The sequence below is a fragment of the Pteropus medius genome, unplaced genomic scaffold, assembly GCF_902729225.1.
Source record: "Pteropus medius unplaced genomic scaffold, Ma_sr-lr_union100, whole genome shotgun sequence".
Classification (NCBI taxonomy): Eukaryota; Metazoa; Chordata; class Mammalia; order Chiroptera; family Pteropodidae; genus Pteropus; species Pteropus medius.
The window spans coordinates 30,536,407-30,564,206 of record NW_024340849.1 but is presented as its reverse complement, the minus strand read 5'-3'; the positions used below and the strand labels follow the sequence as shown (position 1 = coordinate 30,564,206).

At 36.2% G+C, this 27,800-nt stretch overlaps 1 protein-coding gene across 1 annotated transcript in view; it reads left to right on the top strand.

Moving 5' to 3' along the window:
- The first annotated feature begins 3,051 nt into the window (after positions 1-3,051).
- ASXL3 (ASXL transcriptional regulator 3) overlaps positions 3,052-27,800 on the top strand; it is a 161,012-nt gene continuing 136,263 nt past the window's right edge. Inside the window, 1 exon segment of the mRNA XM_039843753.1 lies at positions 3,052-3,124. Coding sequence (XP_039699687.1) covers positions 3,071-3,124 — 54 coding nt within the window. The 5' untranslated portion in view covers positions 3,052-3,070.

Below are 27,800 nucleotides of genomic sequence, written 5' to 3'. Positions count from 1 at the left end.
TGAACTCTGGAGCTATCCCCATTGCTATATAATTAGGATCGGGATCTCAAAAAAGAAAGCATAAGGCAGTTCTAAGTGGAACCTCTCCTCTTTGAGTTATTCCTCTTTCCTCATTTAAAGGAATACATGTGAATCTTATATGAAATACAGGTGATCTTATATGAAATTCAAATGAATGTTAGCAGTGCTTGGTAGGTGTCATCTAACTGTTTGAATATTTTCCTAGTTCTAAATTGTCCTGACTTTCACTGCACTTGTATTAAAAAAGATTCTCTCCATTCCTACAAATTCGAATGTCCAAATCCTACTCATCTTTCAAACTCCATTTCAAAAGATAACTCTTTCTTAAAGCCTTCTTTAATCTTCCCAAGTTATTTCTCTTATTTTCACATAATTTGAATAATACATCTCGTGACTTTTCATTTCTTTCTGCCTCTTTTAAAGAAGATATTCATGTAATTTATCAAAGCATAAAGGATCTATAATTGATTCCTATATTCCCTCCTCCTGCCACAGACATTTATTGAGAGATTGAGTAAGTCACAAGGGAAGGTGTGGCTGAATATATACAGACACATGTAAAAGAAAAGAATGTAACAGCAGCAACAGCTTCTCTGGAGTGGTGGCCCATGACTATTCTGGTGCTCCGTGGAATATGTTATTTGACATAAAATACTCACCAAGTCTTTAACTATATTTACCTGCTAGGGACTATTTATACTCAAATAAAGCCAAAAAAAAAAAAAAAAAGTGAGAATCTGAGTCAGTTCATAGTATTGATTATTTATACTTGTCTCACTGTTAGAGAATGGGTGCAAAAAACCTGCTTTTTGTTTCAGTGTTTTTTTTTTCTTTTTTTAAAAAACAGTTTACATTTGCTTAGGTGGGATGATATATTTCTCTTCATTAATATCCAGAATTGGTTATCAAAGAATAATAAGTTACTGCAAAGCAACTGAACATGTATATTTTTCTTTAGCTGGCTCTAAAACTTATTAAGCACTACTTCATATAAAATAACAAATTATGTTATGGTCTGATCGCTTAAAATAGGTATTTCTGAGAAAACATTAGAACGAGAGTACTTTGAAAATATATCCATTACTTTAGCCATAAAGAGGATTCTTGAAAATAAAAGCAGATGTGAACGTGATTCAAATTTAATATATTTGAAATGTAAAGTAAAAATATAATACACCTGGATAGAGTTATGTAAATTGCATGGGTAAATTTTTTCCCTACGGATAACTTCAGTGTGTTCTCTAAACCCACTTATAAAAAGAAAGAAGGAAAAGTGAATATAATCTTTCGATATTTCCTTAAACTGATGCATAACTTTTTCTCATTCTAGTGAATTAATAAAGCAAATATTTTTTAAAGAATTAACATAATCAGTTCTCTATGATTATGAACTGTCTGCTTAAATTTTGGTAATCATTTTTATTACTTCAGTCATTCCACAGTGTTCTCAAAGGAATCAGCATACTATAATTGTTCTCATTCTTAGACATGTCTTTTCATTAGATATCGATGTTCATTTCTAGTTAGTATTTATTCGTAAGCATTGTCATTTAGAATAAGAGAAACAACATGAGATTAGGGTCAAACATGTGGGTTTGGTTCTTAAAACTGATTTAGCAAGAGACTTTGGATACAATGTAATGTTTTAAGCTTCCTCATTTGTGCAGCACAGGGAAAAACATGTTTAACTGCAATGTTCTGAAGATCAAATGAGATAATGTATTATTTACATACCATTATTATTATTATAGTCAGGAAATAACTTCACTTAAGTAACCAAGTATGAGTGCCCTTTTTGTTTTTTAGATGCTCAAGATAAACACACACATAATTACTGTGTGGGTCATAGAGCCATTTCTTTCTTTGCTTAACAATAACTTTATTGAACCAAACAATTCACCAGCGATCTAAAAAGCTGGAAAGGTTACAATAAACTTTCAAGTCTTCACACATATTTTTGTAGTTCGCTAATAAGGTTAACTAACAATCCAATTCTTCATGCATCCCAAACCTAGCGATTATAAATAATTTAAAAAATACACAAGCATTAGCCGTGCAGTTGTTTACGTATACACCATGTTTTATACTACAGAATGATGACTGTACGCAATTTAAAAATAACTAGTGCTAAGGTACGGCATGGCACTGATCCACCGCCACAGCTCTTTGGTCTTGCATTGTTTAAGATGATGTAGGTGGCTCAACGTTGTGTCAACTTGCACGTTCAACATTAGTTCCGAACGAGAACAGGCTGGTTTTGTACTCTCAATAAGGCTTTGGGAATCCACCCAGCCAAGGAGAAAAGGGTTAAAGGAGTCCAGCAGAGGGAAGTAGTACGGAATGTGTGTGAGAGAGAGTGTGTGAACGTGAGCGCACAGGACAGAGTCATCGAGTTGCGGAGCGGACTCTTTCCTAAGTTCCAAAGGCGACCGTGTCCGCAGTTTTCGGCCCTAGCGGGGTTGGGGTCACCCGCCCTGCGCCCAGCCGGCAGCGCCGCGTGGATTTGGGGGGCTGGGCTGGAGGGAGAGGGGTCTCGCGAGGGTTTCAGGGCGTGGCTGGAGTGAGGGGCGCGCGGCGAGTGTGCGCGGGTGTGCGCGCGCGAGAGGGCGAGTGTGAGCGCGGCGAGTGTGAGCGCGGCGAGTGTGCGGCCGCGTCGCCATTCCCCGTGACGTCAGAGTGTATTGTTGTGAGCGGGGCAGAGCGGAGCATCCCCGGAGCTGTCACCGCGGCTGCCGCGGCGGCGGCGCAGCGCGAGCCCCGCACGAGCGAGCCTGGCCGGCGCCGCCCCCGCCCCCGTCCCCGGCCCCGCCGCCGCCGCCGCCGCCGCCGCCCCCGCCCGCCGCGCGCCGCCGCCGCCCGCGCGCCCCCACCCGCCCCACCCCACCCCCTCGCTCCATCCCTCCCACCCGCCGCCGCCGCCGCCCGCGCGCCTCCCCCCGCGGAGCGAGTGCGGGTCACCGGGTCACTGGGTCATTGTCTCCGCGCCCGAACCCCGAGCACCCCGTGGAATCCCCCACGTCATCATCAGAACCATCAATGAGATGCAAACATGAAAGACAAGAGGAAGAAGAAGGACCGCACCTGGGCCGAGGCTGCCCGCCTGGTACGTACCGCCCCCCGCCCGCCGCCCGCGCGTCCCGCCGACCCCGCCGCTCGCCCCGCGCCGGCCCGCGGCTGCGGAGACGGCCACTTTTAGCTGGAGCCGCCGCCCGCTCGCTGGGCTCCTGCTCTTTGTTATTCTGCAGGAGTGGGCTCGCCCGGGGGCCCCCGTATGTGTGCGTGCGCGCGCGGAGGGGCGCAGCGATTATCTCGGGAAGCCCCGCGCCCGCCGCGCCCGGGACCGCCCGGGACACTTCTCCCGGTACTTCGCTGTCGGGGTTCAGCTGTGCCTTCTCCACGGGTGAATTTCCGAGCGCTCGGCCCCGCTCCACTTCCCCTCTCTGCCGCTCCGGAGACCTTTGTGTGGCAATTACCACTCCCTCCCGGCCCCTCCACCCCCCGGAATTTCATCAATAACTCTCTGTGCACGGTCTGTGTGTATGTTCGGCGTTTGTGAGTTCATACATTTTACACGTGCATGCACGATGTGTGTCCGACACGGACTTGTGGGGCGTGTGCATGTGGGCTAGGTCGTTGCGTGTCTATGTGCCGTGTCGTGTGTATTATGTATGCACACCGATACGTGCATGTTTTGTGTGGATCAAGTTCGTTTGTGTTTGTAGGTATTGTGCTCTGCTCCATGTTTGTGTGTACATTCTGTGCACGTGTGTGCAATTTGTGAGTGCGTGTGTCGGGGTGTGTGTGTTTGGTGAAGTTGGGTCGGTGTCATTTGTAGTGGAAGGTTATTAAGAGTGTACAGCTAGGTGTGTTTTAGGGCTGGCTTCCTGGGCGGTGTTACTTGGCTGCTTTTCCTTTCTTTAACCTTTCGGAGCTTACGTTTTAATCATCGAAAGAATGTCTCTATAGAAAAGCTGGTTGGCAGAGGGGCGTCGGCGTCTTTGGTTTGATGCATGTGTATGTGTGGGTTTTTCTTTTTTCTTCTTTTAAAGGACAGCTGTAAATGGATTTTTTAAAGGATATTTCTGTACAGTATGTCTCATGGGAATGCAAGGCATTACATTTGAAGCTCAGCCTCTCAGGGTTTCAGCTACATAGATTAAATATTTATTCACCAACTTACTGTTATAAATTGGTCAAAAGAAAGCAGACTACTGATGCAGGAGTGGGGTGGGGGGGGGTGGGAAGGGGACACCGGGAGATGTTATTGGTTTGACTTCGTAAAGATTGTTTTACTATAACTGTGGTCTATATATTTTTTTATGGTTTTGAATAACTGACTACATCATGCTCTAAGAGAAATTTGTCAAAAGTAATTATATGAGTTTGTTTGAAGGGCCTTACTGGTATGTCTCAGGATTCTAGTAAAGTGTTTAAAATAATTGGCCCTATTGCTCTGCGAAGAAGTGACAAAAGTCATTTTTTTAATTACAGTGTAGTTATTGATAGCAGAAGTGGCCAGACCCCTTTACTTCATCTCTTAATTTGTAGTAGTGTATGTTATGATTTCTCCCCTTATCTGTGGTTGTATTAATCGCTAAATCATTCACTCTCTGTAGATGAATGGGTAGGTGATAGTCATTCTCTAATGAACTGCGACTGAGAGAAGAAACTTATTTGTAAGGAATATGTGAAAAGTACAGTAAGTGTTAAGTAGATGCCAGATTGATGTTGTCATTGAATTTTTGCTAGAACATAGTACATTACTTATTGTTTGCCCAGGCATTAATTCAGAATTATGTGTGGGGTGTGGAAGGCTTCTGAAAATGTATTATTCAGGTTCCTTCGAGTGGCAATCAAGTATTATTATAGAGCTTCAGTGTATGTATTTTAAACAAGTGAACAATGGTCTATTTGTAAATATTTTTAATTAATGACTCATGAATTAGCCATATCTGCCTGCAGAGAATTATTTAATAAATAACATTATTCTTATGGAATTTAAAGCTAACCGTTTGTATTCAGTCAGTACACATTACTATTCTTGAAAATACTGTGCTTTATTTGCTCTAATCATAATATATCTGTATTGACAAATCTTGAAATCGATTTCTGAGTCACAGTTTTTTGTTAAAAGTTGCATTTTCCTCTTGCAAAGTTCATTGATGGGAAAAGACACACTAGGAGTCATCAACACAAAAGAATTAATGATAGACCAGATGTCTCTATTTTAACCAGACATATTGAACTAGTAGTTATGGTAATTTTTCAATTTGGTTCAAGTTATTTTTCCCCTGGTAGTTGTACAAATGTGTATGTATTCAAAATGTGACAGTTGAAATAAAATACTGAACAAAATAGCAAGGGATTGTATTGGAAATATCTTTTTCAGAAATTCGTGCTTTGTAAAAGTGACTTACGATCATTCTTATTTTGTGAATAAAAAAGAAATGGATCCATTTGAGTACTAGCGACATTTTCCCATGTTTTCTTTATGATTATATGTGTGCATGTAGACTTAAAATCTCTTCCAAACTTGTATGAAAAACATTTTTCTCATATAATTGATAGTATTAATTTGCACTCAGTGAAAAAATGCTTTTTCCTTAGCATTTCTGTGATGTGAATACTATTATTATATATTTCACACTGCCCCTTGCTGTGCTTGTTGTCGTTAAGGACTTTTAGCCTTTTTTCTTCATCAAATGTTAAACTAGGTGTCTGATTATAAAAGTAAAGACTAAAGATGCACTGACAATATATAACTCAGTGTGTGGTCCCTGCAATATATGAACTAAAGAGAGTATTTAAGTTAACATGAAGAATAAGCTTCTAATCAACACAGTGCATATTATATAACTATATGTATATATCTTCTACTGGAGAGAGAGAGAAGGAGGGAGAGGGGACAGATAGATATAGAGAGATATTATCTTGAAGGAGAGGATAACAAGGGAAAGGAAATGCAAAATAGATTTTTTGAACTGTGACCAAAAGCTTATATTTAAGTGTAGCTTTGCATTCACTTTTAATAAAAATATATGTGGAAGAACAGTTCTTTCCAGAGTAACTAAGAACTTCCAGTTGACAACAGAATTTTTGTTTTTCTTTGTGAGAAAAGTATACGATGTCCAAATCTGTAAACTATGAGTGGCAACTCCAGGGATTTTGTTTCAGATAAAGATGCAGCTCTCAGTTTTCTCATAGAAGTACGTAATGTTTTATGTGGTGGGCTTGCTTAGTTTAGGAAAGAAGAAATAGTGATATAATTTCTCTATATTTCCAAGAATGCAGTGATTATTAACAGGCTGCCATTTTAAAACAGTAATATCAGATTTTTTTTCCTTTTTTTTTTTTCTTTCTTTCTGCCCTGCATCAGTTGCAGAAATTTCAGCCTTCAGCCTCCTCCCCTCCCCCTCGGCCCTCTGCATTTGTGGTTGTTACTTTGCGCATTGCCATTTAATATGGAGTCTGCTCCCAAACCAGATGCATTTTCATCTGTTTTATCTGCTCTTCTAAGGTTGTAGAGTCTCAGAGGATCCCATAATCACATGGAAGTATCTTCTGTCTTAATATTTGTAGACCACAATGAGAATAAAAATCAAAACCATAACTCATGTCGAGCTGGGGCTTTGACTTTAATCTTTTTGACTTTTATCTCAAGTCTTCACTCTGTTACTATAAATACAGTTTAAACCATTGTGAAAGGATCTTCATGCTTCTTTGTAAAAAATGGGGATTTGACAGGACTTTGTTTTACTGCACTAAGGGGTTTCTTTGTTACTGGCTTAACAGAGAACATACTGTTATTTATATATTTACTCTAGGTTAATTCTTTTTTTTTTTTTTTGACATGCAAAAATGTTGTTGCTTTGAGAAGTGCTTTTTGATAGTTTCATTGCTTCGGTCTATAGGGAATTCTGCTGTTAAGATAATGGTTCAATGTATTAATTTGTTCCCTGAGCTTCCTTCTATTTGTTTCATTCCTTACAATCTTTGTTTAGTCTTACTGGCACCTGAAAATAAATCTTAACAATCTTCAATAGCTTTGTGCTTGGTAACATGGCTGATGTATTTGCTCATAGTTTAGATACATTCACACAGATATGAATATCAGTGTTTTTTTTTTTTGGTAGTTCAAGGTGACCTTTGGAAAAAAATTTAAATGGCAAATTTGCCTCATTGTTGGGAGAAAACAGGCACATATCCCTTTATGCCATAGCAGAGTTACTGAAGGTTTTAGAGGAATTGAAATCTTGTAAATCATATTGCATTAAAAATTAAGTAGGGGGTTTACTAATTAAAGGAAATTTGTGTGAATCTTTTGCATGGTGAAGATTTTCCTGCATTATGTATTGTATTCTAAATAAACTGTTAGGGTTTCTGGAAAATAAAGCTGAATTGGTATTGATAGCTGTTAAAATAGAAAACCATTCATAATTGTTAATTTACTGGTTGCTGGCCCTTTGTCTTTGTGTTTTAGAAATAAGCATAATTTTTCAGGAATGATGAACATGGGGATGGAGGAGAGAGCACTGGTGCTGCTTCTGGCATTGCTCACTGTGCTTATGGTGCTTGGATTGTAGGTTATGACCAGGACCAACCAGTTGAGAACATTTTGACTTGTGATTTGGGGCGAGTCCCAAAGGTGCATATGAGCATAATTGTGACACTGCTTATTGGCTTATGACCCTGGCTAATGTATTTGGCAATTGGAGTTTTATTTTCAGTCACTTACATTTCAGTTGGTTTGATTCATCTGTTTCTGTGCTCTACACATAGCATCATCTCTTTATGTCTGTATCTCATCATCTCTTCTTTCAGATAAGGAACCTAAATTTCCATTTTGTAATGTATAAAATGGAAGAGTTTAGCAATCTCTATGCCTATCTAGAAAAAAATAATTTTAAGTTAAAAAAATGTGTTTGAACTAATGAGAAATGTGAACTTAGGCCTAGTATTTAGGTTGTTAATTTTCTATTTCTTGCTGACATGAAAGAGAATTTTAAGAATTGATTCTTTCTTAGGATTTCCTCTTCTTTGACAAACTCTTTGGTAGCAGATGAGTCCTTGGGTGTTAGAAATGCACTCTTTTCTCGGCATGCTATTGCTTTTAGACCTGTAGAGTTATACCTGTGTGGGGGAAGAACAAACTTTCCCCTACTCTTAAGCTTCTTCTGGCTGGTCTAATAATTAAATTGACATGAGACATATTAGCAAGATAAAAATAACCATTTAATATATACATATGTGTGGAAACCCCACATACATGAGAGAGTCAGAGACTCTACATGCACAAGAGGTTCAGAGATAGAAAGAGAACATGGGTATATAAGACATTTTGAGCTAGGGATGAGGTAAGGTGCCTGGGGGTTCCAAAGGGTAATTGTGGAATGATAAGAGCAGATGCTTAGTAAATAGAAGTTTGTCCTGGCTTATAGACAGGTCAAAAGAGGTTATCCTGGTAATCTCTTATGGGCAAATCCCCTAATTCTGGTTCTTCTAGGTAGTTAAAAGGAGGGTCAGAAGGTTTTCTTGAGTCTGAAGCTAAAATTGCCTTAGCTCAAAACAATCTGAATACCACAGAGGCACATCTTAGGGTGACTTGTTCTGAACCCTCACACTTATTAAGGAATTTCACTGTAAAAAAGTTAACTTATAAAGTAATTAAATTTAATATTTAATAATGTAGTAGTTTCAGTACTTCATTGAAATTCTTTGGAAATGAGAAGTATGGTTCCTAAACATTTTGAGGATTCCTACATATACAGTTCAAATGCTGGAGAGGATACAAAGCTGTATCTTCAAGGAGTATTGAGTTCTGTAGAGGAGACAAGAAAAACTGGAGGACAACTGAGCAGACACCGTCATTACAGGAATGATCAGCAGGTGCTAGTTTAAAGACTTAGAGAAGGGAGAAGCTATTTGGTATGTAGGAAGCTTAATGGATTAGATGAAACCTGGTTGTCCTTGTGATATGAGTAAGGTAAAACAGGTGATGAAAAGAGAACAATCTGAGAAAACTGCATAGGTAAAGGTGTGGAGTCCAGCAAGAGGATGGGTTCAGGGCGGGGGCAATGAGCAGAAAAGTCTAGAGATATCAGAAGACTTGAGAGAGTAGGCACTAAAGTAAGATTGAAAATTGTTTTTTGAGGAGGGATTTGAAAGTAACATTAAGCAATTGGACCTTGTAAATTGTAGCATAGGGCTGGTGGATTAGGTGGTAGTATAAAGAGAATTAAAAACATACACTCAAAAAAGCATAAAATACAGTGAATATCCCTTGTTAGAGAGAGTACACCAGTGGTCTGGGGGTGTCTATGAATACTTACTTCCATTGGTAATAAAGAATCTGAAAATAAAATTGATGTTAGAAATAAATAACACAACTTTATTCTGTCTCATATTCTTTGCCAAATGAGGCAAAGTAAACATTAGTCAGCAATATACATTTGTAGAAAACATACAGAGAGCACTTTGTTTCTTAAAATTTACTCTTGAGATCTGTAGGTAGCTAGGGTTATTTCAGTAACTTGGTCTCTGAGTGTGGTTTCATCAATGCCCAGTATCACCACCCTATCTGTGAGGAACAGGACTGGCACAAGATCTTTTTTAAAAATTCTGTGCTGTCTTTCTGATTTTTCAAAAATAATACAAGCATTTTAACAGATATCAATTTAACTGATTTGTTGCATGACAGATCCAAGTCTACATCAGACTTCTACCCAGTCTTTGAGATTGCCTGTTTTTCATTTTTCTCTTTCTCCTTTTTAATCATCAAAAGTCTGGATGAAGTTGTTGTTAATTTATAGTTTTAAATTTCTCCCCCAGAGGTTGTCAGTAGTAGATCCTGGCCCCTTCCTGATAGGGCTGGGAGAAGGGGGATCTGTATAGAACCACTTTCAGCTATTTGCCAGCACTGAGTGCCTTGATTGTTCTGCTTTTGTCCCTGCACAGTTGGTAGCTGGGGAAATCTAGCCCTGACTGAAACTTTCCCTGAAGAGCCCTTGGGGAACAAATAGAAACATTATATGATTAGCCACATTGTTTTCATTATTAAACAAATCTACGTAAAAGGGTAGCAATTAACAGCTTTATCAGCCTGAATTTAGACACCTACCTCTCCTCTTCCCTCAATATTCCCACTTGAAATAGTAACAATTAACTGTTGCTGGTTTTAATGACAGCAACTGACAACACTAAATTGGGAATAGGCACTTCTCCAGGTTGATTGACATATAGCCCTCTGACACATTTTTATATAGTTTTAAGGCAAATTCATGCCCTGGGGTTAGAGCCAAAGGGCTTGTCAGAACATTGACTTTAATAGCTGAAATATATAATTTAAGTGACATCTAAGACCTTAGCTTTGGTGGAACTTTTAGAACCTGAGGAAATCTCCAAGGCAGAGCAATTCACACTTAATGGACAAGCTTAGAAATTCTAAGATTTTTTTTTTGTAGGTATACAGATATATAATTTACTATATGATACAGTTATGTACCTTGGTTTATTTTGCATATCTTTAGCATAAATTAATCCATAAAACACTTTATTTCTAAAATAATTCCACAATTGGTATTTTTGACAGTATTTCTATTTTTCTTTGTGCAGTAGTTGATTTCTGAATATATTATCTGCAACTTAAAAGAAAGAAGGGACTAGGATGGACCCTCTTCACCTTATTCAAAAGACTGCATTTCCAGGATTTTGTTAATTATAATGTATTGGAACCTATTATAATAATTTCAAGGGCAGGTTTATTATAAATTGAGGGCAGCTTTTTAGGCATATTTTCCAGCTCAGTCATGGAGAAGACATGATATAGTGAGGCTGTTTATTATTCTTAGTTTATTTTAATATCAAAATAAATGACTGCATATGTAATTTCTACATATATCAAAAACCTTGTTGACATGGTTGGTAAACTAAGTTGCTATCTAGACCATTAGGACTCTGTATGATCCTCCAACCTCTCCTCTCCCTCCTCCTCCCTGCCGTGCACACACACAGATAATAAAAGTATGTATATGAAAATCTGCTTCCTTGAAAATATCTTATAATTCTTCAAATCTTGTAATTAAAAATTGTCTTTCTTGAATTATTTCTGTTTAATTTCTTATTTCTTTTAAATCAATCCTAGAAGTTCAGTTAAAACATCTAGAATCAAACTTCTTGTCTTTTTTCCATCACTCTTCTTACCAATTCTCACTTGCTTGAAGGTCCCTTCTCTCAGTTTCCTTTTTGATGTTAATCTATCCCAGAATTCTGCCTGCTCCCCTCCTTTTCATTTCATTGTCTCCCCTCCTTTGGCAGTCACACCCACCCAATGGCAATTCTCCCATGGTGAAGACTCCAGCCTTGATCTTTTCCCTAAATTTCAGACATATATTAACACTTCCTATTGTTTATCTGTATGTACTATGGATATTTCAAATGAAACTTATCCACTTCAGTTAAACAGCTACTGGATACCGCCCACAAATGTGTTATGCATTGGGCACAGAAAGAGGAATGAAACAGGATTCTTGTTTGGGAGGGACTTACCTGTGTGTACCTAAACACATGTTATCTATGGAGAGTGGTAAATTCTGTCTTCTAAATATAGCTCACATTTAGTTCCTTCCCTTTCCATTCACTATATAATTCTGACATGTCAACTAATTTTGTCTCTAAATCATGCTTAATAAAGTTGTATTTATCTTTCTAAAACAGCGCTGATTACCTTTGAAATTCAACAGGTCACAGGAAACTCTCTTCACTAGTGGCAACACTTTTTAAGTTTTATGTGATTGTTTTCCTTAATGATATGCAGAATTTAGCATATATCACACCAACCATCCGATCTTGTAGCAGTTTCTGTAGCCTTAGACTTATTTCGTATTCTTTTAAAATATAACAAAGTAGTTATTTTTAACAGTAGATGGTTAATTAAATTTATTAACATTTTATCAGCTTCTGTACTCAACTTTATTTCTTGTATCATACTATCATACTCCCCCTTTCTAAACTGCCTCCTCCTTTAATAGCTTTTCTTTTCTTTTCTTTTTTTTTTGAGGGAAGGGCTTTGGTTCATAAGTAGTGTTTATTTAAAATGTTTTTGTTTTTCCCATCCCTTAAAAATTTGTTTTTATTAAACTTGTGTTTTAAGTTAATTATAGATTCACTTGAAGTTTTAAGAATTAAAAAAGAAAAGAGTGAGCAGATGGCCACATTTTCTCCCTGTCATCCATATCCTCTCCCTAAATCCTTTCTATCCTCATAAATTTAAAACAGTCAAGACTGAGTGTACAAAAGTGGTCAAGAGAAGCCTTTAAGAAGCATTATCTCTCAAATATGTAGATTACTATTCAAAAGGAAAACTCTTCACAAAGCTCCGTGGATCTTTCATTTTTTTAAAAAAATAGAAAAACTCAGGAAAAACTAAGAGATCTCTGTAGCCCTTACCTTTGAGTGATAATTTAGCTAGTTATAAAAGTTTTAGTTGACAATCTTTTACCCTCAGCACTTCAAAAATGTGTCTTCATTATGTCCTTGCATCAACAATTGTGATACCTTGTCTGGGGTGAGTTTGTTATTTTTTAAAGAGGGAATTTGCTTTTTGTATCTGAGAATTGTTACATGTTATCTTTATCCTCGATGTTCTGCAGTTTATTCTGTCTTAAATATTTATGAGTGGATTTGTTTGTATTCTGTATGGTACCTTGAGTATCCTTTTTTTTTTCTTTTGAAGTATACTTGTTACCTTTTGAAGTATACTTGTTACCTTTTTAATGCTTTCAAATGTTAATTGTCTTGTGGTATAGGACTGACTTATTTCATTGTATCCCCACCAGACCATGAATTCTTTGAAGTCTTTTAAGAGTTCCTTCAGCATGTAACAGGTTTAGCATATGTAGCTTATGGGTTGGAAATGATTTAAGGACAATGCAGAAAGGACTCCCCTAATACTCAACAGGATACAAAAATGAATGTGTTGGCTTTATCAGTTGGAATTATGGGTTACGAGCAACAGAAAACAATTCTTGTTAATTTCAGTAGAAAAGGAGCTTTTTGGAGACCACAAAGTCGTTCATATAATCATCAGGAAAGCTCTGTATAACCAGGCTAGAAAAATAGGCAGAGATCAATAGAGGCCGGGCAGCAAAAAATCCACAGTCATGCTACAAAAATAGTCCAGTTGGGATATTGCTGTAGGTAGTACCGTTATCGCTAATGGTCACCACTGTGACTTAGTGCTGACATAGGATACTGCCATTGTTGCCAGTGTATCATATGAATATATCATCATCTGCTCTGTCTTTGCATCTAATGTTCAAGATTCAAATTCACAGGCAGATGCACCTAATTTCCAGACTCTAGTTCCCATACCTATACCTTGGCTGCTAGGGACTAATGAGAAGGTATATATGACCTTTTCAATACTATAGTGGAAACTCTTTCATTTTCATAGCAACAATAAAGTCAACAAGATAAAAACTGAGTGCCTCATCTCTTCCCTACCTCCTGCTCTTAGCAAGTCTGCTCTCCTTTCATTTCTTAGTGAAAGCCACCACCATCTTCATAGCTGTTCAAGCCAGAAACCTTCTTGTCATCTTTAATGCCTTTTTGTATTTTTTTCTTTTTATTCCATAATTACTGAGCTCTGACAGTTTTATCTCCTTTTCTTCAAATCTTCAAATTCTTATATTTATATTTATATTCTACACTTATATGCAATTCCACTGTAATTTACCTTGACACTGGCAGTATATGGGAAAGAATATAGATTAATGATGGGCCTTAAAGTCAGGAAGATTTATGTTTGAGTCTCAGTTCTGCCACTTACTATGTATTTGACCTTGGGCAAATTATTAAACATCTCTCGATTTTAGTTCTATTATCTATTAAAAGGAAATAATAACATTAAAGAGTGGCTAGAATATTTAAGTAAGATAATGCATATGATGTATTTAGTACAGTGTCTGACATTAGAAGATGCCAGTTAATGATAGTGTCGGTAGTTTCTTTTTTCTTAAGTTGCTACAGCAATCTTGTAACTGGTTTCACTGAGTCTAGACTTGCCTCACTTGGGATCATTCTTCTTATTGCATCCATAGCTGCTTCTTTAAAGGTAAAACTGATTTATGGTACCCCCTTGAGTTCTGACTAAAAGTAAAACTGATCCATGGTACCCACCTGGGTCTGACTTAGATCCCGTAGGAAACAAATAGCTTTATCTTAAAGGAGTGATTAAAGAAAATGAGGTCACAGTAAAAGAAAAGAACAAAAAATAGTGAGGAAAATTAGATATCACCAACAGAAAGCTGTTACTACTCTTAGACTTGAAGGGCCAAGAAGAGCAGGAGGTGGTTTATTGCAATGTCGTGGGTTGTGATTGTAGGAAAGAAGGGTGCCTGACAGAAACTGAGTATAGTTAGTAGAACTATACAAGGGGGAGACATGGACATCAATACTCTGACCCCTCTCTCCTTCTATTCTTTGATCTCCAGTGAGTATCTCCTTTTGGCTGAACCCATCCAGAAACCAGAAGACAAGGGATAGTCATTGAGGAAATTCATTGATGTCAACCTACTGGGGCCGCAGAGCTGGGTGGAGAAGGGTAGAGAGTGAATCTTGAGTTGCCGATGGTGAATATACAAATTACTTCTTTCTCAAAACTTTTTAATTGTTTCTCATTATTCCAAGAGTGTAGTCCCTTATTTCTGAATCCTTTAGGTATGTCTTTTGCATACTTCTCCAATTTCCTTGTTTGATTCTCTTGCCATTGGCATTCTAAACACCAGCCATATGTTAGATCTTTGAATTTATCATGCTGTTAGATCTTTGAATTTATCATGCTGTCCCATATTTTGCCTTGACTTTGTACAAGTTCATCCTTCTCTTTGTAAAGTCCTCCTTCCTTACCCTTCTCCTTCATTTATTATGGTAAATTCCTATACTTTCTTCAGATTTCAGCTTCCTTTGAGAAACTTTTATATGTTCCCAAAGCAATTCATAGTTGTGACAGTGTATTATAATTAGTTGTTCACTTTTTTGTTTATAATTGTTTCCTGAGTGCCTAATACACTACCTCATGTAAAGTTGGTACTGATTATAGTTGAATAAAGTGAATAGTCAAAGAAGATTTTTCAGAGGAGCCATTAGAGTTAAATTTTAAAGAATCTTTAACAGATCTGTAGAATTATAAGACTTATGTCTTCTTAGTATATTTCTGTGTCATTGCTGAATTTTCACTGTACAATCTAGGATCACATTTCTTAAGAATCAATTAGACAACTGATAGATTTTGAAAGTCTGTTTTCATTCCACTCACACCTTTCATTTCTTTGGGGTAATAATTTGTTAGTCATCATGCTTAACGGTACTGGAAAATTCTCAGTTTCTGCCATTATGTTAGGAGCCATTTGAAATAAGATATGGACCTTGGCCTTTGGGAAATTAATGTAAAAAATAAACAACTTAAGGCCCAAGAGATAGTTCTCTGTGAATTTAAAATTGTGCAGTATAGTAAAATTTAATATCCTAAAAGTAATCTTCTATGTTTGATTTTAATAAGGTGTGATGATGATCTATAAAGACTTGCTATCACTTCCAAGCCAAGAGAAGACTTATCTGGTACATTAATTACAACACAGATTGGAAATGTTTGCAAAGTAAATAATATCTTTTATAAATGTAAGTAAAATATTTATATGTTGGGTATGATAGCCTCCTTTTGAGAGTGTAGGATTCTGGTATAATGATGGGATAGTATATCAATTATCATAAAATACTACTATTACTAAAGTAACATTAATTAATAATAATGGCTAAGAGCTAATACTTATTGAGTATTTATATGCCTGACACTGCACTAACTTGTTATATGCATTATATTGTTTAATCCTAAGAGCAAACCTAAGAGACACTTTGTAATATTACCCATATTTTTTCAATTAAAAAATTGAGATTTAGAGTGTCTGTCAATTGAGTTTCTTTAGTTGTAACTGAAATAAATTTAACTAAAATTAGTTTAAGCAAAAAGGCTCACATATTGAGAAATCTAAGAGTGGATGTCACTTGTAAGTGGATGTACAGATTTAGGTAATGTCATAAAGATATTTGCTTTCTCTCCATCTTTTTTTTTTTTTTTTTTTGTTCTTGGTTTTTTCCTGCTTTATGCAATGGGCAGGGTTCAGTCAAGGCCTGGACAAAAATAAGATGGTCAGTATCCTCCAAACTTACAACAAAAAGAATCCTCTCTCCTCCCTCTCCCCACCCCCCTCCCCTTCCTCCCTCCTAATTATTATTATTATCATCAAATGCAATGCCAGGGAAGTCTTCTCTTCACTTTATCCTACTTGGCTGGTCACCTATCCCTCACCAACAGCAGTGACCAAGATCAGGTAATATGATTGATTGCCAAACAAGAATTACATGGAGCAGAGGAAAATAACACAAAAGCACCAATAAAAGGCACATAGAAAATATGCTGGGAAAACAAATTATAAATGCCATTGCCTTTACTGCAGACAGGGTAAATTAACTTGCTGAGCCGGTAAGAAGTAGAGTGATTGAAATCCATGTCCAGCTTTAGAGCTCTAGACCTTAAGCATATAAAACAAAGATAGTGCTTTAGAAAATTTCTTCTTCTCTTTATCTCCCTCTACCTCTCCCCTTTTCCTTCCCTTCCCCCTCCCCACCTTGTGGAAATTTACCCATACCTTTTCAGTTTGGATGAAGGTGGATGGTACTGAGAGTTGACATTATTCGTGGTCTGCTTTAGGCAGAGATGCCATTGTGTATGGGAAAAAAAGAACATTTACTCCCCCAGGATTTTTAATGAGGAAATGAGAAAAAGAAATAAAGGCACTATTAGACATAAACAAAAGTGTTATCTCTGTTCCAATCCTTTCTCCAATTTTTATGTATCTGTCTTTTCACTTTTTGGCAAATGTTATCTTTACAAACCAAGTTCCAGTAACTAAATAGGAATAGTTAGACTATCAGCAGGAAAAAAATCATGAGCAAATAGAGATATTGTATTTCTTTTTAATCTAATGACTCTGCTTTTTTTTTTTCTTCCAGAATTCACTACTGAGTTCAGCTTCATGGTAGGAAATGTGAGATTCAGGAAAGTTAAACAGTTTTCCATTTAAAAGGTGCAGTGGAGAATGAGGCCCTTTCTTAATTAGTTCAGTCTTCCCACTCCATCTTTTCATGATATTTTCTCTCTTTCTCTTGGTTGTAAGTAATACAGGTAGACAGCTTTTGGGAAGGAAACAACTTCAAGCACATTAAAGGTGTCATCCAGAAAAATGAATGAAGAAACACAGAGTAGGATTTTAATAAAACTTAGTGTTTTGTTATAATTTTTTTCTTTGCATTTGTGCATATATCTTTAATTGTGTTGGATAGAGTTTACAGAGAAAAAAAAGATTGTCTTCTAAGTTATTACATTTTTTTCCTCTGTCTTTAATGAATGGTTGACTGGATATTTCATTACGATCAGTAAGTTGATGCACAGTTCTTTCATTTTCCCTCCTTAGGTTCTTGTGATAGGATTACACTTCTTTGCCCCCTTGAAGTGAGGCATCACAACATGAGTTGTCTTGTTCCCTCTAGCTAGTGTTTGATTCACCTTATTTCTTTCCTGGCTGTGTTGATCACAGAAGCTGGTGACAAGATGGCATTTCTGTCAGCCTGGTTCTTGGTTGGACATATAGATGTGAGTGAGAAATTGTGTCTGTTTTAATCCACTACGATTTCAGGGTTGATTTTTGCTATTCTGTATCCCCGCCTATCCTGACAGATACACTCCTTATAGCAAAACAGGTGTTTTTATTCCAGGCCACCTTTTACCTTTGTTTATGAGATACTAAATGCATAATTACATGGTTAAGAGGTAAGTAAAGCAAACAAGGTTAAATTCCTTTTTTTCTTCTCCATTGCATTAAATTGCCTTATAAAATCATCCTCTCTAGTATTTATGCTTTGATATTTTAAAACTAGCAAACAATAGAGAATTTGTATTACAAGGAAAATCTTTTATATTCTCTCATGATAATTCTGTTTATATTTTTGCCTTATAAAATAATTGCTTTTTCTCCCATCTGTCTACCGAGGAGGAAAGTTTTCTAACCAGAAAGAGTAGAACAGTTATTGTTAACAAGGAATTAAATTCCAAGATAGTTGGAGAGGTAGAAGGTCACTGGAACAGTTTAAATGAATCTGAGTTCCCAAGTCCAGACAAATTGTGTTTCATCGAAAAGACATGCCCAGATTTCCACACACCATTGAGAAGCGGAAAGCGGATACTGTAACGACACCTTCTTCTTTCTCTCTCTCTCTTGCATGCTCTTTCTCTCTCTCAATACCTCTCTCTCTTCTTCTCCCCCACCTCTCTCTCCCTCTCTCCTTTGCCTAGAGGAGTGCTGGTAGAGAGGAGCTCCCCCAATAAGGGATTATATTTCCCAGTCTGTCTCCTAGGTTCCTGTCTATATTTCTCTTTCATTGAGAGCTCAGTTGCCCTCAGGTTATTTCCCACCAGTCTCCACTCTTCCCTAGATAGAGCATACAGAAACATCTGACAGCTGACAGACTCCCCATTGAGCTCTACCCCTTCATGTAGGAAAAGAGGGGGAAAATGAAGAAAACCTGTCTTAAAGCCTACAGATTTTCATACCACAAGGAATGTGTTGACCACATGCATCTTAAACCAGATGAACAACATTTGTCCAGCCCTTCAGCTCACCAGTATGCAGCCATATCTGTTCCATGCTCTAAAGCAAAACAAAACAAAACAAAGCAAAACAAAAAACCCAAAAAACTTAAAACCAGGTTTCCTAGAATTTTCTACCAGGCTTTTGCTCAAATAGGAATAGAGTTGTTAATGCACAGTCTCTTGCATGTTAAATTATATTTTCATTATGGCATAATTTATCTGCAGGAGACATTGATTTCACAGCGAATTCCTTATTTTCAAAAATTTTTGGCCTTCATATGAGGATGTAGGTACTTAATTATAATTATTATAGGTAAGGCCACCACTAAATTGCTGGGGTCACAAAACAGATTTTTCATCTTCCCCTTTTAATTCCCAATAATGTGGGGATGATATATTTTAAATTTATATTCTTTTTTGCACCAGGCTACCTATAAAATAATCCAAGGTTTGTTCTCCTATATTTTCTCTATACCTGATGGCAGGCATAGTTATCTCTTAAAGCCTGGATGTCAAGGTAGTTAACAGAACTCTCAAAGCTTTTGCTACATATAGCTTTCTTGGGGGAGGATTTGATTCCTTGTGGGCCTAGTGTCTACTGCCTGTAGTTGAGTGAATCTAAGAGCAAAACATCTGGCTTAATTTATCTTCAAGCGTAATTTAATAATGCTGAATGGCAACCTCTGGGAAAAATCTAAGTAAGACTTTATGTAAGTGTTAATTTAGAGTTGGTTAATAGGTAACTCTTATTTGTATTTCTTTCAAAGGGGAAGATATTTTGATCACATCAGAGCTAATTATTTTTCTTCATTCTGACATCTAAACCTAGCGTTATAGTATAATGAGTCTCCAGCCTGCTTGTATGTAGAAGTCAACTGGTAAAATAAAAGGACTGAGGAAGGCTAGAAAGCAATAGGGACTATCTGATTTCATAAAGAATCTTTTGTTGGCAAAGGTAAGTTTTAATGCTCCATTGCCTCCTTACAGAGACTCAGCCCATATTTTATATCAACAAATATTGGCTGATTGAAACCAGTTCTGTTTGCTTTGTGCCCTGATAAATATGGCTTTCATTCCTCTAGCACATACTTTAAGAAACAGGACCAAAAAAGAGTGGGGGTAGGATGGAGAAGGTTGGAAAACTTGACTAATATTAAGGTGGTTAGTACATCAAATAGAATATGAAAACAGTGGCCCCAAGAATGTATTTAGCATAAATCTTGATGCAGATATTTTAATGTCTTAATTACTTGAGTCTGTAACCCTGGTAGGAAATCTTTGACTTGGTTTTTAATTTAAAAAGTTATGGTAGATTTTTATGCATGACTCCAATTAGAAACAGGGAAGCACATATCACATAAGCCTTTTGGTCTATAGAAGGCCTTCAGGTTATCTTGCTAAAATATTAGGATACCTGCTTCATGTTTTTTTAAATATGGGCCCTCTTTCTGAATCCTGAGATTCAGAAATTTTTTACTCATCAAACTTGAATTCTAGGTAAATACCTCTTACTGCAAGAATTATTTATAGATTTGCCTAGTGAATTCCTAATTTTATATAGTTGTTTAATTTTTAACTATTGTCTTTGGATAGGTCAAAATATATATATTTTAAAATTTATTGGGTTAACAATGATTTATAAAATTGTATAGATTTCAAGTGTACGATTCAATAATATATCATCAGTAGCACTGTGTGTTCACCACCCAAAGTCAAATCTCCTTCCTTCGCCAAATGTTTGACTCCCTTTACCTTATCTACCTTACCCCTCCCCCATTTCCCTCTGGTAACATCTAAACTGTTGGCCATGTCCATGAGTTTTTGTTTGTCTTGTTCATTTGTTGCTTTCAGTTTTATATCCCACATATAAGTGGAATTATAAGGTTCTCAACTTTCTCTGACTTATCTTGCTTAGCACGATTACCCCAGGGGCCATCTGTGTTGTCACAAATGGCAGTATTTCATCTCTTCTATGGCTGAGTAATATTCCATCGTACATATGTACCACATCTTCTTTATCCAATCATCTTTGGTTGTGTCCATGTCTTGGCCATTGTGAATAATTCTGCAGTTATCATCGGGGTGCACATATCTTTAAGGATAAACGTTTTCAAATTCTTTGGGAAGAAACCTGGAAGAGGGATTGCTAAGCCATATGTTAGCTCTATTCTTAATTTTTGGGGAACTGCTATACTGTTTTCCATAGTGGCTGTACCAGTTTACATCCCCACCAGCAGTGTTCCTTTTTCCCCACAACCTCTCCAACACTTATTACTCATCTTGTTAATAATAAGCATTCTTACAGGTGTGAGCTGGTATCTCATTGTGGTTTAGATTTGCATTTCCCTAATAGCTCTTGAAGTTGAGAATCTTTTCATATGTCTGTTGGCCGTTTATATTTCCTCTTGGGAGAAGTGTCTGTTCAGGTCCTCTGCCCATTTTTTAATTGGATTTTGTTGTTGTTGTTGTTGTTGTTGTTGTTGTTGAGTTATATGAGTTCTTTATATATTTTGGATATTAGCACCTTGGTAGAACAGAATTGAGAGCCCAGAAATAAGCCCACATATGCATGGGCAAAGAATTTTTGACAAAGGAGCCAAAAACATACAATGGAGAAAAGAAAGCTACTTCAATAAACGGTGCTGGGAAAACTAGACTGCTCTCTGTCGCCATACACCAAAATTAACTCAGAATGGATCAAAGACATATAAGGCATGAAACAACAAATTGCATAGAAGAATACATAGGTAACTAAACTCATGGACCTTGGGTTAGAGAGGATTTTATGAATTTGACCTCAAAGGCCAAGAAAGTAAAAAGCAAAAATAAATGAATGGGACTATATTAAATTAAAAAAGCTCCTACCTAGAAAAAAAAATCAACAAAACAAATAGACAACCTTCTAAATAGAAGATATTTAAAAAGTGCGTATTTGACAAAGGACTAACACTGCATTCCCAAGTTTTATTTCATTAATAATTTGGTTAGCCAATGATGAAGAAATAAATTTTACCAATAGCTACTCTTCTATTCTTTACTCTTCTAAAGGAATCAACATTTAACATCAAACTTAGAAACATCATATATTTTGTACTTCTTAAGCTATCCTGTGAAAGGAGCCAACTAAGGGCTTAATAATTAGTATAACAGACACATCGGTCATGAACAGGTAGCCATGAACAGACTAAAATCCAACTCTAACCAATATAACGAAGGGAATTTATTGGAAGACTTGTATAAATATAAACCAGACTAAGAGAATAAAGGTCCTCAGTAACACCTGGAAAGAAGGAAGGAATGTGTCCAAGATGCTGTCATTTCTGCTTCTTTCTGTACTGGAGCCTTATTTTCTGAGCCTGGCTCCTTCCACATGGCTAGAAACATGGCTTTCAGCAGATTTCAGGGTCTCATCACATGAGATTATTACCAGAAAGCAACTGAGATTTGTTTTCTTGAGCTTTAGGCTAATGTATTCTGGGGAAGATCAGTGATTGGCCTTCCTTGTGTACCTACCCCTGCCATCCAGCTACTCCGTCATAGTAGGTAACTCTTCAGTATCTACAGGAATATGATAGCTCCCATTCAAATCAAAGTAGAACATTTTTCAGAATTAGAGAATAAGGAGTTGTGTACACAAAACAACAAATTCAGTACACAAATCTTTGTCATTTGTTCATCTTGGTTCCATTCATTAGGCAAGTTTTTATTAAGTGCCTACCATATGCCAAGTCTGGAAATAAAGCAGTGACCATAAAGAAAAATAGATGTGATAATCATCACTACTGCATAGAATCTGAATTCCAATACCACACCTAGAAATAGGGTAGGCAAGGGTCATTTCTATGTAGACTAAACTGGCATTTTGAGTGAATATGGAAGAAGGAATATAGTTTAGTCTCCTTCCTTTTATTTTAAATCTGTTTCTGAGTAAATTAGATGTTTGCTACCCTCCTCTCTTCACCTATAATAAACCAAGGATAAGTGTCTCCAAAGATGGTGATAACGTGTTTTATTGTATTTCAGTTCAGTATATGTGTGTGCTTGGTAAATATTTGTTAAATCAATGAATTATTGAGGAGGCAATGCTGTTGTTTAACTGTAGTCAGGAGAAAAGGGTTACTATTAACTGTGACAAAGCAGGCATCATCGTCTTTGTCATTCTTCAACATTTAAGTGGTCAGAATCAAATAATTCCATATAACAAAGTCATTTTCTACTATTATCTCAAGATATATTTTGCAACTAATTCCTTCTGGCAGCTACATCTGGATGCTGTGTCATTTCAGACTAGTCTGTGAAGATAACACTGAAGAATTTTTCTGACTCAAATTGAATGATGAGTAATGTTTGCTTTGGAAAAAATTCAATATACCTATATTTTATTTTTTTACCCTTTGCTTTACAGTATAAGGTAGATAACTTTCTTTTATTGTGTGAGTATTCAGGTTTGGAACTGATTTTTGATTAGTTATTAAATGTTATATAATATACATTATATGCATACATTACATAAATTATATGATAGAGATTGTGTTAATGTACAAATGAAGTCCAAGTTATTATAAGACCATGTAGTCTTTTTTCTTTATTCTTTTTATTTTTAAATTTTTATTTATTTTTTTGAGACTGTATAGTCTTAATTTAATCATATTGGACCTTGGGAAAACTATCTACTTGGATTATTTCACCTAATTATTCTCAATTATATTTTTATGAAAGGTTCTACAACTAAGTTTACATATGTCCTATGCTTGCTTTTCTGAAACTCTCATTGATGGTTGATCTTGTCCATTACCACTCAGGGCCTCTGTATGAATATCCGTATGAGGTAATTCTCTTAGTTTAGAAATAGGAAAACCTTTATGTATTCTGGCAAACTAATGTTTCTTTTATTCAGCAAATGGGGGTTAACTGACTAATGTTTGCCTCTACATTTTAGCTGCCATAAACTTAATACAACGTTCTAGATCAGAGCCACAGCAACTTTATCATCAGGTGTGATTTCTCATTTCTGAAACATTTCATTGTATTTTTTTTTTTAAAGGAGTTCAGGTTTTGTTTTTGTTTTTGTTTTTGTTTTTAAAAACAAGGCGTGATCAAGAAAGTAACATAGAAGTTATATCCATTGTGTTTTAGATGGGATAAGAAATGATGAAACATGAGCTCAGTGGCAAGACACTGAAAGAATCTGCAGATATGATCAGGAGCACTGCTGATAATCATGGAGAAAATCAGAGAACAGGGGAGTATTTGTTCAAGAATTGAACTATCTAGGTTCAAAGCTAGGCTCTACCACTTTGTAGCTGTGTGACTTTGGGACAGTTAAATTAACTCCTCTGCTCCTTAGTTACCTCATCTTTCATCTATAAAATGAAGGCAATACTAGTCCCTATAAGATAAGGTGGTTGTTATGAGGGTTAAGATTATATGCATGTTAGAATAATGTTTCATACAGAATACTTTTTATATAAGTATTTGTTACTGTTATTATAAAAAGAGGGAAAAGAACATTTTTGAAATCACAGACTTGAGCTTTATCTCGACTCTCAATAAAAACTAAAGTGTATTATTAAACAGATGACTGTGAGCATTTAGAAATGGAAGTAGTGATCCCTGGAAGGCATTATGGATTCTCTAAATTAATTCATGTCAAACTAAATTAATTTATTTTTGATAGGATTATTAGACTTACACATCAGGAGGATGCTCCTGTTGGAGCTAAATTTCAGTCAGTCATTTGACATGGTCTGTTATGAACCTATCTCAAAAGTGATGGGCAAATATAAACTAGGTGATAGTGTAATTAAATGGATTTGTAGCAGATTGAACATCCATAGACAAAGTGTATTGATTGGCTAATCCGTATAAGTCTGAAAGAGATCCCAGAGGCAGCCACATGGTTTATTGCTTTGTTTTCCACTGCCTTGTTCAGCTCTGTCATGAATAACTTGGAGGAATACATCAAAGTCATGCTTGTCAAATGTGTGGATATCAGAAAATAAAAAGGGAAACTGAACAGTTGAACAGAAGAATAATGATTCCAAAAGGACTTTATAAGCTTGAACAAATAACCTGAACCTAAAAAGATGAGGTTTAACTGAGATAAGTATTTTTCAAATGTGTATATGCCACAAAGAATAGCTATTACCCTGGATAATCAGATATTTGCGAATAAGATTTCAGAGGCTGCAAAATGTATTGAAACAAACACTAGTGTGCATTAAACAAAAATACATTTATATCTAGCAAGTTTGGAAATTACACCATAGAATTATGCATGGAATTTTAGAAGCAAATGTTGAAAGATCTGGAAGTTTTAGTTGATTGACAGTGTGAGGACTGCTAAATAAAAAATGCAAGTGTCATATTAAATTGCATTACTGTAATTATAGGACTTAGCAAAAGAGAAGTAATAGTTTTACTGTACTGTATTATATTTCATCAAACTACATGTAGGATATTTATCAATGCTATTTAGTTTATTTCAATTAGTATAATTCGTAAAGACGTGTTTTACAAGTGACATTGGCAAATAAGAATATTCAGAGAAGAGTGTTTTGGAAGGTAGTTTCCTCTTTTATGTGAGGATTGATGGAAGAAACTGAGGCTCCATTAGCTTGGAAACAAAGGGAGACTGGGCCACTAACAGTGTTTTCAAACAGGTAGCAATATATCACGTGAATCAATCACTGGACCCCATTTTGTAAATTTATATATACACAATTACCTTTAAGCTTACATTAGGCAAGTGCTTGGAATTTAATATTAAATAATTGTCACATTCAAAGGTAAAAACTAGTAGTACATAGTAGAAATGATAGAAAAGCAGAATTTTTTACCTGATGCGCAGAAAAAACTTTTTAACAATTAGTAGGTTCTGAATAGAGTAGACTGTCTGCAAATTTCTGTGGGAGAAGGATTTCTTTTTCATTAAAGAGATGTTTTACTTTTTTTAAAAGGGTTAACATTATCATTTAAATAATTATTAATTTTTTTAACCTTTTTTTGCACATTGTAGAAATTCTGAGTGTCTCTCACTTTGTTTTCGTTTTTGTTTTTTCTCTTTGAAAAAGGAATGCCAACTGTTTCAAAAGATTAGAAATTCACCAGGGTAGAGAAAAGTTGCCAAATTCCCACAGGAAATTAGAATTCAGTCTCAATATTGTCTGCAAATTCAGGTAATGATGACTCTGAACTGTTCTATGCCTCAGAAAGGCATTTCTCTACTCTCAGCTATGCTCAGGTTTTATGAAACTGGGCAACTAAAATAATTTTACTGTAAGACAGAATTTACTTCAGATGGATATTCTATGGTCTTCTATATCATAGTTGCTTGAAAGTTTGTCTCTAAGTATATATTGTTGGAAGTAAGCTGTTACTGTTGATAGTCTGTATTTTTACTTGATTTATAACACGAGTTTAAGAGGATAATTTGTTCCTGTAGCGTACTATTCTTCCTAGGTAACAGAACAGAGTCTAAAAGGATATTATATAATCTCACTTGCTAAACACAAGAAGAAAGACTGTTGAATGATGAAACTAGGTACAGCATAGTGCAGGATTACCTTTGAATGTGCAGTGGAATAAATTTGGCAATGATTAGGTGATGAGAGATGGCAGTGTGGGGCTAACCTGATTATAGAAACTCTGGTACAGTTTATGCAGGAAATCTCAAGGATCACATCTAATATCCATCAATTCGTTGTTGTTACTGTTGTTTTTAGCCCTCGTCTTTGTATTGAAAAGATTCATGTTTCTAGGCTGAGCTCAATGCCCCCCTCCCCAAGTAATAGTATTAGCTAATGTTTATTAACATAGATTGCTGTACAGTCGTTCGTCATATTGGAATAACAAGTGCTTTACATTAATTATGTCATTTAGTTCTCAACATATTTATAAATGAGGAAGTGAAGAAACAGATCAGAGAAGTTAAATATCTGAGATTGGACAGTTAGTCAATAAGGGTTTCCTGGTCCACTTGACTCCAAAGCTCATAACTTTCTTTATTATTCTATAAAAATTCCTAATATAGTGCAATTCAAAGCATAGCCCAAAATTGACTTGGTCTTTACCGAAGCCTATTTAGTAGTGATACAGATGTGAATGAAGACCAAGGTTCTTGATCTCAGGAGGCTTGTGGTATGGCAGGAAAAATATCATTAAACAGATAATGCTGATTAACGACGGTTTTGACAGCTGCTACCAAGGGAAAGTACTGTTTAAACCATTATCTGAGAGTGTGAGAAAATATCTGATTATTCTTAAGTGTGAGATTACTGAAGTGGGGATTATGAGGTAGATATTGTGTATAATATCTTGACTGTAGGTCTTCAGTTTCTGTAAACCCCATGTGCTCATGACGAGAAACTATTTAACTAGACTCATCACTGAGAGGCTGCCGGACCTCGTGGGCACTTTATTTTCTTGGAAGCTGCTTTCTTCTGGGTGAAGTTGGCCTGATTCTCAGAGCTATTATAACAAAATTTCCATATCTTTTGAGTTACACATTCACAAATATTACTATGGCATATAATTTCCCCATGAAATGCATGCAAGTGGAATAAAAAATTATAAGTATCATCTTTAAACCTTTACCTAGTAATCACATATACCTTAAGTGTAGAGCACAACCTAACTGAGGTTTAGGCAAGGTGCTGTCACTTTTAATGTGATTTATTTCTTCATCTGAGTACTACCAGTGATCCAAATTCATGTTTCATCAAAATGACACAGACCTTTGAGGTTTCTCAGGAATAGGGGAAATAGAGAATGTTAAATACATGAATCCTGAAATCTATTGTAAGATATGCATGGCCTCTAGAGACTTAGCATTGAGGAGCTGTCTAATAAGCATTAGATGCTCTTATTATATTTAAATATTGTCGTTATCAATATCATCATGTATACAAGTCTTGTCTTTACGCTTACTAGTTTTGTTACCTTGAACCATTACTTCAACTTTGTGCATCTCAGAGAAAGTTAATTCTGCCTTTCCTATGCATCTCTTTGAGATGTAAAGGCCAAATAAAATGTGTTGTATGAAAGCAGATGAAATGATATATGTTGTGTGAAAGCA